This window comes from Cnephaeus nilssonii (genome assembly GCF_951640355.1).
Source record: "Cnephaeus nilssonii genome assembly, chromosome: 2".
Taxonomy (NCBI): Eukaryota; Metazoa; Chordata; class Mammalia; order Chiroptera; family Vespertilionidae; genus Cnephaeus; species Cnephaeus nilssonii.
Window position 1 is genome coordinate 10,703,639 of NC_137073.1, and position 13,608 is coordinate 10,717,246.

The 13,608-nt window shown below is 56.3% G+C and overlaps 2 protein-coding genes across 5 annotated transcripts; both read left to right on the forward strand.

Moving 5' to 3' along the window:
- Positions 1–977: 977 nt before the first annotated feature.
- Positions 978–7,117, forward strand: LOC307092937 (uncharacterized protein). Of its 2 annotated transcripts, XR_013812908.1 has the most exons (4): positions 978–2,128; positions 2,377–2,532; positions 6,416–6,759; positions 7,040–7,117. XR_013812908.1 is itself a non-coding variant. In XM_079760524.1 (3 exons), exons 1-3 carry the CDS (start codon positions 1,805–1,807, stop codon positions 6,527–6,529), a joined length of 594 nt encoding a protein of 197 aa, XP_079616650.1. In that variant the 5' UTR covers positions 978–1,804; the 3' UTR covers positions 6,530–7,025. The 2 variants fall into 2 exon arrangements, 1 of the variants encoding a protein (XP_079616650.1); XM_079760524.1 differs by lacking the exon at positions 7,040–7,117 and having other exon boundaries at positions 6,416–7,025.
- A 163-nt stretch (positions 7,118–7,280) lies between these two features.
- On the forward strand, positions 7,281–12,433 carry ALDOA (aldolase, fructose-bisphosphate A). 3 transcript variants are annotated; one of them, XM_079760494.1, is made up of 9 exons: positions 7,281–7,394; positions 9,771–9,897; positions 9,983–10,194; positions 10,643–10,697; positions 10,827–10,987; positions 11,331–11,414; positions 11,511–11,685; positions 11,847–12,046; positions 12,133–12,433. In XM_079760494.1, exons 2-9 carry the CDS (start codon positions 9,786–9,788, stop codon positions 12,226–12,228), a joined length of 1,095 nt encoding a protein of 364 aa, XP_079616620.1. In that variant the 5' UTR covers positions 7,281–7,394; positions 9,771–9,785; the 3' UTR covers positions 12,229–12,433. The 3 variants fall into 3 exon arrangements, with proteins under 3 accessions (XP_079616620.1, XP_079616621.1, XP_079616619.1); XM_079760495.1 differs by lacking the exon at positions 7,281–7,394 and adding an exon at positions 8,322–8,482; XM_079760493.1 differs by lacking the exon at positions 7,281–7,394 and adding an exon at positions 9,409–9,586.
- Positions 12,434–13,608: the final 1,175 nt, after the last annotated feature.

The window sequence follows — 13,608 nt, forward strand, 5'->3', positions numbered from 1 at the left end:
AAAATAGAAAAGGAACAAGATCTGCTGCGGTGGAAGGAAATCACTTTGACAATGCTGTGACGGTTCAAGAAATCAGATTATGAAGTCTTTTTTTAAAAAAAAACATATACTTTTATTGATTTCAGAGAGGAAGGGAGAGGGAGAGAGACAGAAACATCAATGATGAGAGAGAATCATGGACCGGCTGCCTCCTGCACACCCCACACTGGGGATCGAGCCTGCAACCCGGGCCTGTGCCCCTACAGGGAATCGAACTGTGACCTCCTGGTTCATAGGTCGATGCTCAACCACTGAGCCACGCCACCTGAGCAGATTATGGAGTCTTCAATTAGGGGACTGTCGATAAAAACGGGTGGGGTCCGGTTGAAAAAGTATTGAGAGTAATTCCAGACAATGAACAAGTAGCTTTGATTTTTACAGTGTCCCTGTGGGGTAGGTGGCTCCCCCTTGCACAGAGGAGGAAATGGACTCAGCGAGGCCCAGCGACTTGACCAAAGTCACACAGCAACTTGGTGTTGTAGCCGAGGGGTTCTCTTTCTTTTCTAGGGGCTCAGGACCCAGCATATGAAGGGGATGTGTCCTGGAGGTCAGGGCACAGGCCAGAACCAAACCATAAATAGGCATGAATAAATGGAACAAGAAATCTCTCTCTCTCTCTCTCTCTCTCTCTCTCTCTCTCTCTCTCTCTCTCTCTCTCTCTGTCTCTCTTTCATCAATTAAAAAAAAAAGCTGCTAACTTCAGAAAATCAGCGGCAGAAGCGAAGCGGGAAGAAGAAAGTTTGGGTCTCGGCAGCCGCCGTAGAAGCAGCGCGCCGTTTCCATGGCAACAGTAGGAAGCCCGGGAGGTTTGTGGACTGTGCGGCCCCCGCGGCCCATTGTACCCAACGCGGCGCGGAACCCGTGAACGGTCCGCGGCGCCGAGGGTGCAGGTGATGCCGGTGGTGGATGGAGGGGCCTGGGGTGTGGGGACAGCAGAGGGGTGTGGCCTGGGTCGGGGTGGGGCCTGCGAGGGACGTGCCGCCCCGAATCCCGGGATCCCATCTCCACTGTGCGGACCGGGGCCATCGCCGGGCCCGTTTCCCCGAACGGGAAGTGGGAGGAAGGGAGCGGGCACCCAGTCCCGTGGCCCCGCTCGGCCTCTGAGGCCCGGGACGCTCTCTCCTTTGCAGCTCCTGAGCCGACGCGCTGTCCTGCCCCATGGACGTGAGTCCCAGGCCCCTGACCCCCTCAGCGCCCTAAACCCGTCCAGACGTTGCCTGCCTTCAGGCCGGACTGGAGAGGGGGCTCTCCACTCCACATAAACCCTTCCAGCTCAGGACCAGAGCTCTGAGCGAGAATGCCAGGGAGGGGGGCTTCCCCGGGAGGGCACTTTCCGCTCTTCCGGGCGACATGAAGTTTGCCAAGTGACCGCGGAGCAAAGGCATCGCCGGCGGAGGGAACAGTAGGGGTAGAGACCTGGGGGTGAGAGAGGACAGGGCTTTGGGGACTGCTGGGACTTAAGTACGGCTGGAGAGGAGAGAGGGAAGGCGGGGTGGATGGGGCTAGACCCGGGCTTTTGTCTGAGATAAGTTTGGACTCGGTCACTGAGGGCCGTGAATGGATGGTAAGGAGGGAGGAACACACCGGGACAACTGCTGTGGGAGGGGCCACATGGCAGCCTGGAAGACAGCTACGGGCGGTAACGTTGGCTGAGGGCTGGTAAAGGACCCGGGACAGCAGGTCCATCGGGGGAGACCTTCTGAAAGGGAGTTCGGTCAGACTTGGTGAAGTCCAGAATGACCAACAAGCCCCGTGGGGTGCTGAAATGGGGATGACAGGGGAAAAGGAGGTTTGGGGGACAAGAATGTGTGTCCTATCGACTCACCCCACCATCTGGTGGCTGTTCCTCCCCCGTTCCCGGCCACCTCCGTGTCCCTCCTGGTATTTCTGTGTCCCTGCAGCCTCTCCTACCTCCTGGTCACCCCTTCCTCCTGTACTCATCCAGGCCTCCTCTAGCCCTTGGAATCCCACCCCGGCTCCCGTCGGCAGCCCTTCCCTGCTGCTCCCCATCCCCGCCATCGTCTTCATCGCTGTGGGCGTCTATTTGTTGCTGCTAGGCCTAGTGCTGCTGACTAGGCACTGCCTGCTGGTGAGGAGCCTCGTGGGGGCTGAAGGGTGGGCTCTGGAAGAGGAACCCGGTTAACCTGTGCCCTCATCTGCAGGCCCTTACGCGGAGACTCCTTTGCCACGTGGTCCCCCCACCTATCCCTTCCCTGGGACCAGAGTTCCCCCTCTGCTGTCTCCTGCCGAACCTTCTCCTGCCCCTCTCCCCAAAACTGTATCTCGGCTGCCCCTCCCCGCCTCCTGGGCCAGACCCTGAGCCCTGCCATTTCCTAGGCCCAAGGCTGCTGCACCGACTGCAGCGCCCCCTGCAGGAAGCAAGGCGCCTCCAGGCCCCAGGACTGTTGCTGGACCTGTGCGGAAGCCTGCGACTTCCCCCTGCCTAGCCCCGCTCACTACCTGGATGCCTGCTGCCCCCAGCCCACCGACGCTGTGAGTTCTCACACTGACCCCTCACCCCCGGAGCCGCATCTAGGCACCATCGGTACACTGATTTTTGTGGTTGTTGTTCAACATTTGTTATTCAGCACAATTCCAGCACTGGGTCGGGTGGAAACAGCCAAAAACAACATAAACAACATATCAGATCATTTCTAGTGATGGTACCTGCTTGGAGAAGGGAAAGCAGGGTATCAGCTGGAGAAAGGTGATGTGTGGAACATGTAGAGCATACAGTCACCTCTGAAAATGGTAATGGAAAGAAAAAACATCCTCTCACAGAGCTCATCCTGTTCATTGAGTGAATACTACGTTCCATTATTATTTTCTCAACAACACTGGGAGCTGGGTATTTTATAAAACTGCATGTATTTTTTTTCTGATCACAAAAAGCATTGATTATAAAGTGTGCATGTCAAAACACATAGAAAATATAAGGTACTTTATAAACCAGCTCTCTAACCAAGGTTGCTGTTTTGTATATGACCCTCATATATAGTACTAACATACAGTATTATCACTGCTGTATTTTGCTATTATTTGGTAAAAATGGGTCATAACACATATATCATCACAACTGCTACTTACTCTTTTTTTAAAATATATTTTTTAATTGATTTCAGAGAGGAAGGGAGAGGGATATAGAAACATCAATGTTGAGAGAGAATCATTTATTGGCTGCCTCCTGCATGCCCCCCACTGGGGACCCAGCCTGCAACCCTGGCATGTGCCCTGACCGGAATCGAACTGTGACTTCCTAGTTCATAAGTCAACGCTCAACCACTGAACCACATTGGCCAGGCAAAGTACCCTTTTTAACTAACGTCACACCTCGGTCACCTATCTGTGCCCGTGCACGTAGGCAGGTAAGTATTTGTATCCCCCCTTTGCAGGGGAAAATTGGCCTAGGGAAGTTTAGCCAGTTCTCCAATCTCCCACAGTAGAGTCTTGCATAGCAAGTTGTTCCATAGTGAGTGAGAGTCCTCAGGGCGAAACCTGGCTTGCAGGGGACAGGCCATTTTGACATTTGTGTAATTGACCACCTTCCAGGTAATAATTATTTGGGGCTCAGAGATTTAGACAATAAAGCTCCTGCCCTTGAAGAGATGACCTTCCTTAGGAGGGACGAGTGAGGCTAGAAGACGGAGCAGATTCATAACTTGGACTGACTGTAGTTGGTGCATTGAAGTCTCGGTTCTTCCGTTTCCTTAGGAACAGTAACAATCACAAATATTACCAAGTTCTCGCCTACGTCACAGCTGTTGAAACTGCAGCTTACAGAAGCTTGAGTGACTGAGCCAGGACAGAAACCTAGATTTCTGTTACCAAGTGTCTAATTCATTCATTATTTATTCACTTAACCAAAGATTTATGGAGTCATTGTTGAGGCCCTGAGCTGGGCCCTGAGGGCTCAGTGGAAACAGGGTAGACATGGTCCCAGCCCTCACAGGGCTTCATTCCAGTGAAGGCCAGAGAGAAGTAAGTAGGCAGCTAAACAGAGTGTGAGAAATGGTGACGCATGCAGGGGCTGGTTCTCAGCCCTGTCTGTGATCAGAAGCAGGCACCAGAAAGGTCTAGGATTGGATTGATTGGAGTTTGTGACTTTTTAAAAAAAATACATATTTTATTGACTTAGGAAGGGAGAGGGAGAGAGATAGAAATATCAATGATGAGAGAAACTCATTGATCGGCTGCCTCCTGCATGTCCCCAACTTGGGATTGAGCCCACAACCCGGGCATGTGCCCTGTGACTGGGAATTGAACCATGATCTCCTGGTTCATAGGTCAACGCTCAACCACTGAGCCACACCAGCTGGGCAGAGTTTGTGAATTTTTAACAAGTCCTCACATGATCCTGCCCCACCTGCCAGGGTACAGAGCTGCTGTGACAAGAACAGCTCCCTTTACTGGGTGCTCACTAAGCATCAGGCGTTGTGCTTCGTTCTTTCCACCGATTCCTCACGGTGACCTTAAGAAGTGGGCTCGGAGACGAGGAAGCTGAGGCTCAAAACATGAATTAGCCAAGCCTGGGCCTGAACTAGACTCAAGGCTGAGCCTGGGCTCTAACCAGTAAAGGTGGCTGGCCTTCTCTACATCAAAGCAAAAGAAATAGTGACAAACTCGGAGCCTAGAGAAACACAGGGTTAACAGTCTGTGGGGCTCTTGTTTAATGTACTTAAACAGCAGATTCTTTCCAGAAGCCACCTGGCTGCCTGTGAGCGCTGAGAAATGCATTAGCCAGTTTTTAATAACTAGACCCAATGGACGGAGCCAGAAATGCTTTTAATACCCTCTTCTCTGAAGTGAGGGCAGGGGAGCCTCTCTCGCCACCAATTTTGTGCACAGAATGACAGTGTGGTCCTCCAAAATCCCAGAGCTGACTTCATCCCCAGACTGGGACTCCCCAGAGTCACCCCAAACCACACCCTCATCACACACGGCGAAACCACTTTGCTCTCTGTCCCTTCCACTGGACACTTCTAGCCTCCTCCTTGGGAGCCAATTCTAGTGGCAGTAGCTCCAGCCCAATTCAGCCCCCTCTGCCTGGAGACACGAGGTCCCTTCTCACAGGCGCCCCTAGTGATATCTGATAGTACCAGCCCTCCGGCACCGCACCCCAAAACCTCAGCTGTTCAGAAGGTCATTCTCCTATTCCTGGCTTGGCCCAGTGTCTGATCGGTGCAACTGTGACTGTCACTAGCTCTGCCTTAGGACTCAAGATGCCAATTTCTGTCACACAACCTGTGCGTGTCCTACCCCAGCCACTTGGCCTGACTCCACTCAGTGCCTGCAGCAGTCTCAGATCATCTCTGCCCCAGGACAGGACAGGAGTCCGCTGGAGTCGGCTGTCCTTCCTTGCTGTCTCTAGGACATGCTGTTCCTATTCCCCTAGAGACAGACCTTCTGTTTCCCTGGGAACTGGGAAGCTCTTCTTTCTCCTTTGCCTCCAGAGGGAGAAAGTATGTGCTTTGGTTTACCCCTTCATCCCAGTCATCGCTGAGCGTGAGTGCCCATGCCAGCTCCACGGAGACAGGAGATGACAGTCCCTGTCCTTGCAAACCCAGAGAGGAGCTGATATTCCCGACCCTGGGAGGCAGAGGGTCTGGGGGGAATCTAAGGACAGGAAGCAGGCAGGCAGGTGCATCCCAGCAGCATTCCCTAGATGTATTCCTCTGGGCAACCACTCCACTCTCGGAGCCTCCATTTCCTCTTTTGTAAAGAGGCTCCCCTACTCAAGGTTCTGATGATTAGGAGATCTAACTTTTTGAGACATTAAACATCTCAAATATGCAAATTACCATTCTTAAAGAACACTAGATTTTAAAACTCATTCATGAATGCAGTCTGTGCCTTGCACAGAGTAGGTGCTCAGAAGCGATGAATGAGATCCTGCAGTTTGGTCTCATGCCAGGGAAGAAATCCACAAAAGCAACAAGTCATTTCCATCATGGACAGAAAATGCGCGTGTGCTTTCCCTGTCTACTGACTTCCAATTGCGCTGGGCCACAAAAAATGTAGTAGAACCATCATTGAGCTGAACATTGGGACACCGGAATTCTAGCATGGGACCAGGCCAGTAGCTCTCTGGTCCTCAGTCTCCTCGCCTATAAAATGGGGAGAGAGAGAGAACCCCCCCCCCCCCCCCCGAATAATTTCTTCCAGCTCCTGAACTCAGTTGTTTGGAACATTGCCTCCTTGCTGATTTCTCAACAGCACGGATTTGATTCGTCCCCAGGAATGGTGGATGGTACTCTGTTCCACTGGGCAATTGGACTTCCCAGGCCTCTGCTGCCTTCTCCCCTGAGAGGGAGACAGCCGCAGGCTCTGGTCCCCTTGCTCCTGCCCGCCTCCTTCACCCCTTCCTCCTCTCCCTCAGGGTTGGGCCCCTCGCTGCCCTCGTTGCTGCCCACTCTGCGACTGTGCCTGTGCGTGCCAACTTCCTGACTGCCAGAGCCTCAACTGCCTCTGCTTTGAGATCAAGCTCCGATGAGGACCCAAGTCCCTGCCCTTTGGGGAGTGGCCAGCCCCCAGGGCCCACATGCCCTCTTCCCTGAGGGGCCTCAGGCCACTGGAACCACGGATGGACTGCCTGGCTCACTGGCCTGGGAACCAGCAGTGCAGAACTTGGCTCTCAACAGAGCAAGACTGGGGGAGCCACTGGCCGGCTAGACTGCAGTTCCTTCGCAGGGACAACGGAAAGAGGGGCTGGTGCCCTGGCAGGTGCCCCACCCTCCTCTTTCCCTCCCCAGTAAACGCATGCTAACCATGGGTGGAACTTGGACCTAAGTATCGGGATACAGGGTACCCCAGCATGCTCAGTCCATGGGCTCTTGGTTATTTTGGGGTGTGGGGATAGCACCTGCACCTGCACTCACTCTAAAGAAATGGGCTCCAGAGAATCCTAGCAGCTCCCATCAGAGCCCAGGGGGGGGGAGAGGGGTCAGAGGAGGAGGCAGGGAAGGCCACATGATCTGAGTCCCCTTTCCCCTCCTCCCCACAGATCCCTGCCCAAAGATTTATTTCCCCTTTGAGGGCCTGAGTCCGGATTTCCAAGGAAGACATTTCCTCTGAAGTAGGGTGAGTGGGCAGGGGCCCTCCCCACGGCCTTAAAATAGGGCAGGCCCACAGCCCACTCCCCGCTCCTCACACTTGGGGCCCCACGCTGGCCTGAATGTCAGGAGCTTCAGGTTTCCCTAAATATAGGTCCCTGCCCGTGGGGAGGAAAGGGCAGGGGTCATTGGAGAAGGTTGGGGACATGGGCGGGGGAGGGCAGGAGCTGCTTTATAACCCAGCCCCATGCCGCCTGGCTCACTCGCTGCTGACCAGGCTCTGCCCGCCTCTCCGGCCTCCTCCAGGTGGGCGCCGGCAGGAAGGAGCTGGGCTGGGGGAGGGCTGGAGGCGTCCGAATTAGGGAAGACCTAGGATGGGGGCGCGGAATGTATCTGGGAGGCCGATCGCGTGGGACAGATTTTATTCTGAGACGTCAGTCCACGGACAAGTGTCGCAGGGGCTCAGACTTGCGTGGGCCGGAGTGCAGCCGGCCCCTGTGCTCGTGGCCCTGCTTGGCGCGGTGGCCGGGGCTTCGGGCGGGTCGGCGCCGGCGCTGGCCGGCGTTTGAGGGCGAGGCTGGCCCCGCGGCCTCGGGAGCCTGCGTGCACCATGGGGCGTGTCGCCCAAACCGCTGCCGCCTCGCCTCGCCCCCTGGCAGCCCGCTGCCTCCTCGCGTCCGCTAGCCACCCTTTCCCCCGCCGCGGCCGCTTACACTCGGGCCAGCGACACCGGGAGGGGCGGCCCGCTGCCTCGGAGCCATCGGGCAGGCGTGGCCGCCAGACCCCGCCTGAGCTGGGGACTCGGTGACGGAGTGCCACCCGCTGCCCCGCGCAGGCCGGAAGCTGGGGCTGGGCCGGGCCTGGGAGGGAAGCGGAGCTCCGGGCTCCTCCACCCGCGCCCCGCCGCCCCCACCCCCCACCCCCATCCCCCATCCCCCCGGTGCCCCAAACCAGCTGAGTCACGGCGCCCGGGGCGCGCCTGGCGGGAGGAAAGGGGGAGGGAGGGACGGGGCCGCGGGATGTGTCCCGAGTCACGTCCGAGGAGGAGGAGGGGGGAGGGGTCGTGCTCTCGCTGCCGCGCCGCCGCCCCAGAGCCGCCTCTGGGCTTAGCCTTTGGGGGCGGCCGCTGCCGCAGTCACTCGCCTGCCATTGGCCGCCCGGGCGCCTGCCGCCCCGGCAAAGGGAACGAACCCGCGGAGGGTGGAGCGGTGCCCTTATAAGGCCGGCACCGCCCGCTCCCCCCGGTGCCGCCCACTCGGGAGCTAAGCAGACGGCGTTCCTCTTGGAATGCGCCGCAGAACCCGCCGGTAGTGACGGCCTCCGCGTTCGCTCCTTCTGCCCGCCCGCCCGCCGCCGCCGCCGCCACCCCGCCAAACCCGGCCCTCCTGTGCCAGGTGAGCGCGCCTCGCCACGTGCGAAGGCCTGAGAGCACGGAGAGGGGGCCTGGGGTCCGGCGGAGCCCGCCGTCCCCGGGTCCTAGCATCTCCTCCATCGCCAGCACCGCACCCGCCAGCCCCCAGCCCCGGCTCCCAGCCCTCTCCAGGGCGCTCGCCCGGTTACTGCGCAATGCGGCCGCTCCGCGCGCTGAGTCATGGCGGGGGAGGAAGCAGGCCGAGATGAAGGGCCATTCCCCCTCCCTTTTCTTGCCCGGACCCCTAGTGCAAAGGATTATGGCCCCTTTGCCTCTGCAGGGAGCCCAAGAGGCAGCGAGGGTTAGGGGCCAGGTCATATACTGCTTCAGGGCTCCCTAAGGCGGGCGGTGGGCCCCTGCCCTGGGAGACAGGCGCCCCTGGCGAGGAGGGGAACCCCTGGCAGCACCGCTTGCCCTATTAACACCTTCCCTATCTTTTCTTATCGGGTGACCTTGATTCTGAGCCTGGAACCGCTGCAGCCGGCGAGCAGACAGGAGCCTTTTCAGGGGCAGGGGTGGGGCGCTTGCCTCTCCTCCACACGCTTACCCTGCTACCCTGCATGAGCAGTGAGATCGGCAAAACTCTCCCTTTCCTCCGCCTCGGCCCGGCCTTCCTCTGCCGCCCTTTCCTGGCCTCCTGATTCCCTCCTCCACCCTTCTCAATACCCTTTTCCGAATGCCCCCCCACCCCACCCTGGGGGGAGAAGCCTGACCTTGGGATGTCCTTGAGGCCTTGGTGCCTGTCCCAGCGCTGGGATCTCGGATGGATCCGAAGGAACACCCCCGTGACAGTCAGACCTGGGCTCTAATCTCAGATCTGCCCCTGGGGTTGCTGTGTGACTTGAATACAGACCTTTCCTTTCTCTGGGTCCTTTCACATGAGGGGGTCGGGCCCTCGGCCTTACGCACAACCTCTAACGATTTTGCTTCTAGGCAAGGTGACCCCATGGCAAAGCGCAAGCCAGAAGGGTCCAGCTTCTACACGAGCCATCTGTCCATGGCTCTGGCCTATTCCTTTGCCCCAGATGCCAGTATGCAACCCCACCCTCAGCTGGGCAACACCCAGCAACACAGGGAGTTAGGAAAGGTACAGGAGGCAGGTCTAGTACAGGGAAGTCGGGTGTAGGGGAGAGCTGGGGAAGTACCCCAAGACCCGCTGGGTGTGGGGAAGGGGAGGTAGGGAACTTTGCCCTGGCGAGGGGCTCTGCTCATTGGGAGACCACTGGAAGACCCAGCTAACCCATGCTCCCCCATCTGTCTCCTCTGCCCAGGCACTGACTGGCACCATGCCCTACCAATACCCAGCGCTGACCACGGAGCAAAAGAAGGAGCTATGTGACATTGCTCACCGCATTGTGGCTCCGGGCAAGGGCATCCTGGCTGCAGATGAGTCCACTGGTGCGATCAGGACACAGTGGGAGGAGGGCCCAGGCTTGGGGGTGACAGGCTGACCCCCCTATGACCATGGGCTATTGCTTTCCAGGGAGCATTGCCAAGCGGCTGCAGTCCATTGGCACTGAGAACACCGAGGAGAACCGGCGCTTCTACCGCCAGCTGCTGCTGACTGCCGATGACCGAGTGAATCCCTGCATTGGGGGCGTCATCCTCTTCCATGAGACACTCTATCAGAAGGCAGATGATGGGCGTCCCTTCCCCCAAGTTATCAAATCCAAGGGTGGTGTTGTGGGCATCAAGGTGAGGAGGCTGGGCCTCAGAATGTGAGATCTGAAATGAGTCTGGGGAAGAGAAATCCAAAGTAATTGGAGGGGTGAACATTGGACCGGGAGCCTGGAGACTTGGGTGGAGTCTACCCCAGACCAGATGTAAGGAAAGTTAGAAACTGCCCGGCTTGGTATTTTTAAGCCTTGAGGTTCTAAGAGCAAGGCATTACCCATTATACGGATGAAAACCAGACGCTCAAGGCAGTGGCGTGTTTTGCTCACAGAGTTAGGAACTCGTAGGTTCCCAGGCTGTCTGTCAGATCATAACCCCATGTATCCTGCCTCAGAGGCGCAGGTACTGTCACTAAGTGAAAACATTTGCAGACCAGGAGATACACTGAGATTAGGTGAAGGTGGGGCAGAGGAGGGCTCTAGAGGAGGAAGTAGATTGCTCACTTGCCTTATATTGTCCTACCCAACAGGTAGACAAGGGCGTGGTACCCCTGGCAGGAACAAATGGCGAGACTACTACCCAAGGTGAGAACTGTTTGGCTCCCTGCCTTGCCGACCAACCCACCCGGGTTGTGCCCCTCTTAAGTGCCCAGGATGAGTGGGAGCCACCTGCCCCCTCCTCTGCCACGCTTTGACTTCTCATCCCCTCTCCAGGGCTGGATGGGCTGTCTGAGCGCTGTGCCCAGTATAAGAAGGACGGAGCTGACTTTGCCAAGTGGCGCTGTGTGCTGAAGATTGGGGAACACACCCCCTCAGCCCTTGCCATCATGGAAAATGCCAACGTTCTGGCCCGTTATGCCAGCATCTGCCAGCAGGTGGGCCTGCACACCCCCAACAGGCCAGCTCCCATCTCATTTCGTTCCAGAGTGTCAGCTAGCCTGCCACCCATCTGCCAGGATATCTACCTCCCCCAAGGCAGCTGTTCCGGATCCTCACCAATCATCAGGCTTGAGCCTGGGGGAACACTGGAGGGCTTGTGTGGATTGCTCTGAGGAGATCGTCTCCTACACCCTGCAAAGCTGGGGGCTTTGAAGCCATGAGTCTCTGTCTTCACGGAGCTAAGACCTTGGCCAGTGGTTGTGGAGAGCTGGAGGAGGAGCTGCAGGTAGAGTAGAGGCCTCCAGGGGCCTCATAGCAACTCTGTCCCTCACCCCACAGAACGGCATCGTGCCCATCGTGGAGCCTGAGATCCTCCCCGATGGGGACCATGACTTGAAGCGCTGTCAGTATGTAACTGAGAAGGTAAGTTGCTTCCTGCCTGGGCAGGGTGGTGGGCCTTGGGGCTGACTCCTGTCCCCCCACTCCACCCCACCCCACTTTGGTCCTGCCCTACTCTAGGTGCTGGCTGCTGTCTACAAGGCTCTGAGTGACCACCACATCTACCTGGAAGGCACCTTGCTGAAGCCCAATATGGTCACCCCAGGCCATGCCTGTACCCAGAAATTTTCTAACGAGGAGATTGCCATGGCAACTGTCACTGCGCTGCGCCGCACAGTGCCCCCCGCTGTCCCTGGTGAGACCCATACTCTCATCTTGCCCTCTGGGAGGTAGACAAACTGTATCCACAGTCTTTATGCCTATTGGTCTGATTTCCAGGTCAGCTACTAGGAACCCCTACCAGTCCCCTGGATCTCGGACTACAACCCCTCTCCCCATTTCACCTTTGTTTTACAGGGATCACCTTCCTATCTGGAGGTCAGAGTGAGGAGGAGGCATCCATCAACCTCAATGCAATCAACAAGTGCCCTCTGCAAAAGCCATGGGCCTTGACCTTCTCCTATGGCCGAGCCCTGCAGGCCTCTGCTCTGAAGGCCTGGGGTGGGAAGAAGGAGAACCTGAAGGCTGCCCAGGAGGAATATGTCAAGCGGGCACTGGTGAGGATGGAGCAGGAGGTGGGCAGAGGGCCGGGGTGGATGGGATTCTGAACACAAACCTTACTCTGGCTCCTCTCCCCGCTTAGGCCAACAGCCTCGCCTGCCAAGGAAAGTACACCCCGAGCGGCCAGGCTGGGGCTGCAGCCAGCCAGTCCCTCTTCGTCTCTAACCATGCCTACTAAGCAGAGGTGATCTCAGGCTGCCCGCGAACACTCCAGGCCCCGCCCCCTCCCACATTCACTCTTGAAGAGGCCTCATCCCAGGCTCCAGGCTGCTCTTTCCCAGCACTCCTGCCTCCCTTGTGACGTTGGTTGCGTGGTGTTGTCTGTGTATGCCAACTCCAATGCCCTTTCCAGCCCACTGCCAATAAACAACTATTTAAGGGGGCGTTTCTTGTCCACGTCTGGAGTGTCTGGGTCAGGGGAGTGTCTGGGGAGGTGGCCGAGTCCAGAGGAAAGACCTCTTGTTTTATGTTCTTTCTTCTTGGGTAGGGAAATGGTGAAGGGGTCGGGTAGGACTTCCCTGTTTTGTTTTATAATTGCCCAGGGTTTCAAGAGGAGAGCTTGTGAAATTTTCTTCAACCATCAGAGGCTCTTTCCCCTTCTACTAGCAGCATCAGATAAGGCTCATAGTTGGGGAGTGTGTATAACTGCTAGTTGTAGGAGGCTGCAGGCTCAGCCTCTTAGGCCTAGACCTCAAGGGTGCAGAAGGCCCTTGTGACAAAAACAGCCACAGACAACAGCTGAGATTCCCTGAGTCTCTGAGCCAGGCAACATGAAAACGTTCTGTATGAGTAGGTGTTGTTTTTCCCATTTAAGCTTCAGACTTTATTGCTGGAGATCACACTCTTTCTTGGTGGAAACAAGAATATTAATGCAGCCTGGCGGGTGTGGTTCAGTGGTTGTGGGTCGACCCATGAACCAAGAGGTCCTCGGTTCGATTCCTGCACAGGGCACTTGCCTGGGTTGTGAGTTCGATCCCCGGTGGGGGATATGCAGGAGGCAGCCGGTTGATGATGTTTTTCTCCTGATGTTTCTGTCTCTAAAAAAATCGATAAAACATACCTTTTTTTTTTTTTTTTTTTTTTTTAAGAATATTAATGCAGCCCTGCAGGTGTGGGCCTAGCTAGGCTTCAGAGGTGGAGTGTCGATTTAGGAACCAGGAGGTCATGTTTCCATTGCAGGCTCAAACCCCCTAGGGGCATGCGAGAGGCAGTGGATCAATGTTTCTCATCATTGGTGTTTCTAACTCTCCCTGTCCCTCTCTGAAATCAATAAAAAGATATTTAAAAAAAGAATATTAATGCATATCTTCTTAATCTACACTGTTGAGCTTGTCAGTCTTCCCATTTTAATAGGAAATGGGATTAGAACTGGTTACTTAGTCTTCTTGGGCTGTGGAACCCCTTGAAGAATCTGGAATCCTCTCCAACACCTCAACAATGCACACACAGACAGAACTCAGGTTCTAGGTTAAGAACTGAGCCTCTAGCTGCTGCATTCCATGGAGCCAGAATGAGGGCCCTGCACTTTCCCCTGTCATGCCTCAAACCCTTCTCCAAT

Coding starts and splice junctions, on each gene's coding strand:
- LOC307092937 (XM_079760524.1), top strand. CDS start 1,805: ATGGGGATGACAGGGGAAAAGGAGGTTTGGGGGACAAGAATGTGTGTC. Junction 2,129..2,376: donor TGACTAGGCACTGCCTGCTG/GTGAGGAGCCTC, acceptor GCCATTTCCTAG/GCCCAAGGCTGCTGCACCGA. Junction 2,533..6,415: donor GCCCCCAGCCCACCGACGCT/GTGAGTTCTCAC, acceptor CCTCTCCCTCAG/GGTTGGGCCCCTCGCTGCCC.
- ALDOA (XM_079760493.1), top strand. CDS start 9,446: ATGGCAAAGCGCAAGCCAGAAGGGTCCAGCTTCTACACGAGCCATCTG. Junction 9,587..9,770: donor AACACAGGGAGTTAGGAAAG/GTACAGGAGGCA, acceptor TCCTCTGCCCAG/GCACTGACTGGCACCATGCC. Junction 10,988..11,330: donor ATGCCAGCATCTGCCAGCAG/GTGGGCCTGCAC, acceptor CTCACCCCACAG/AACGGCATCGTGCCCATCGT.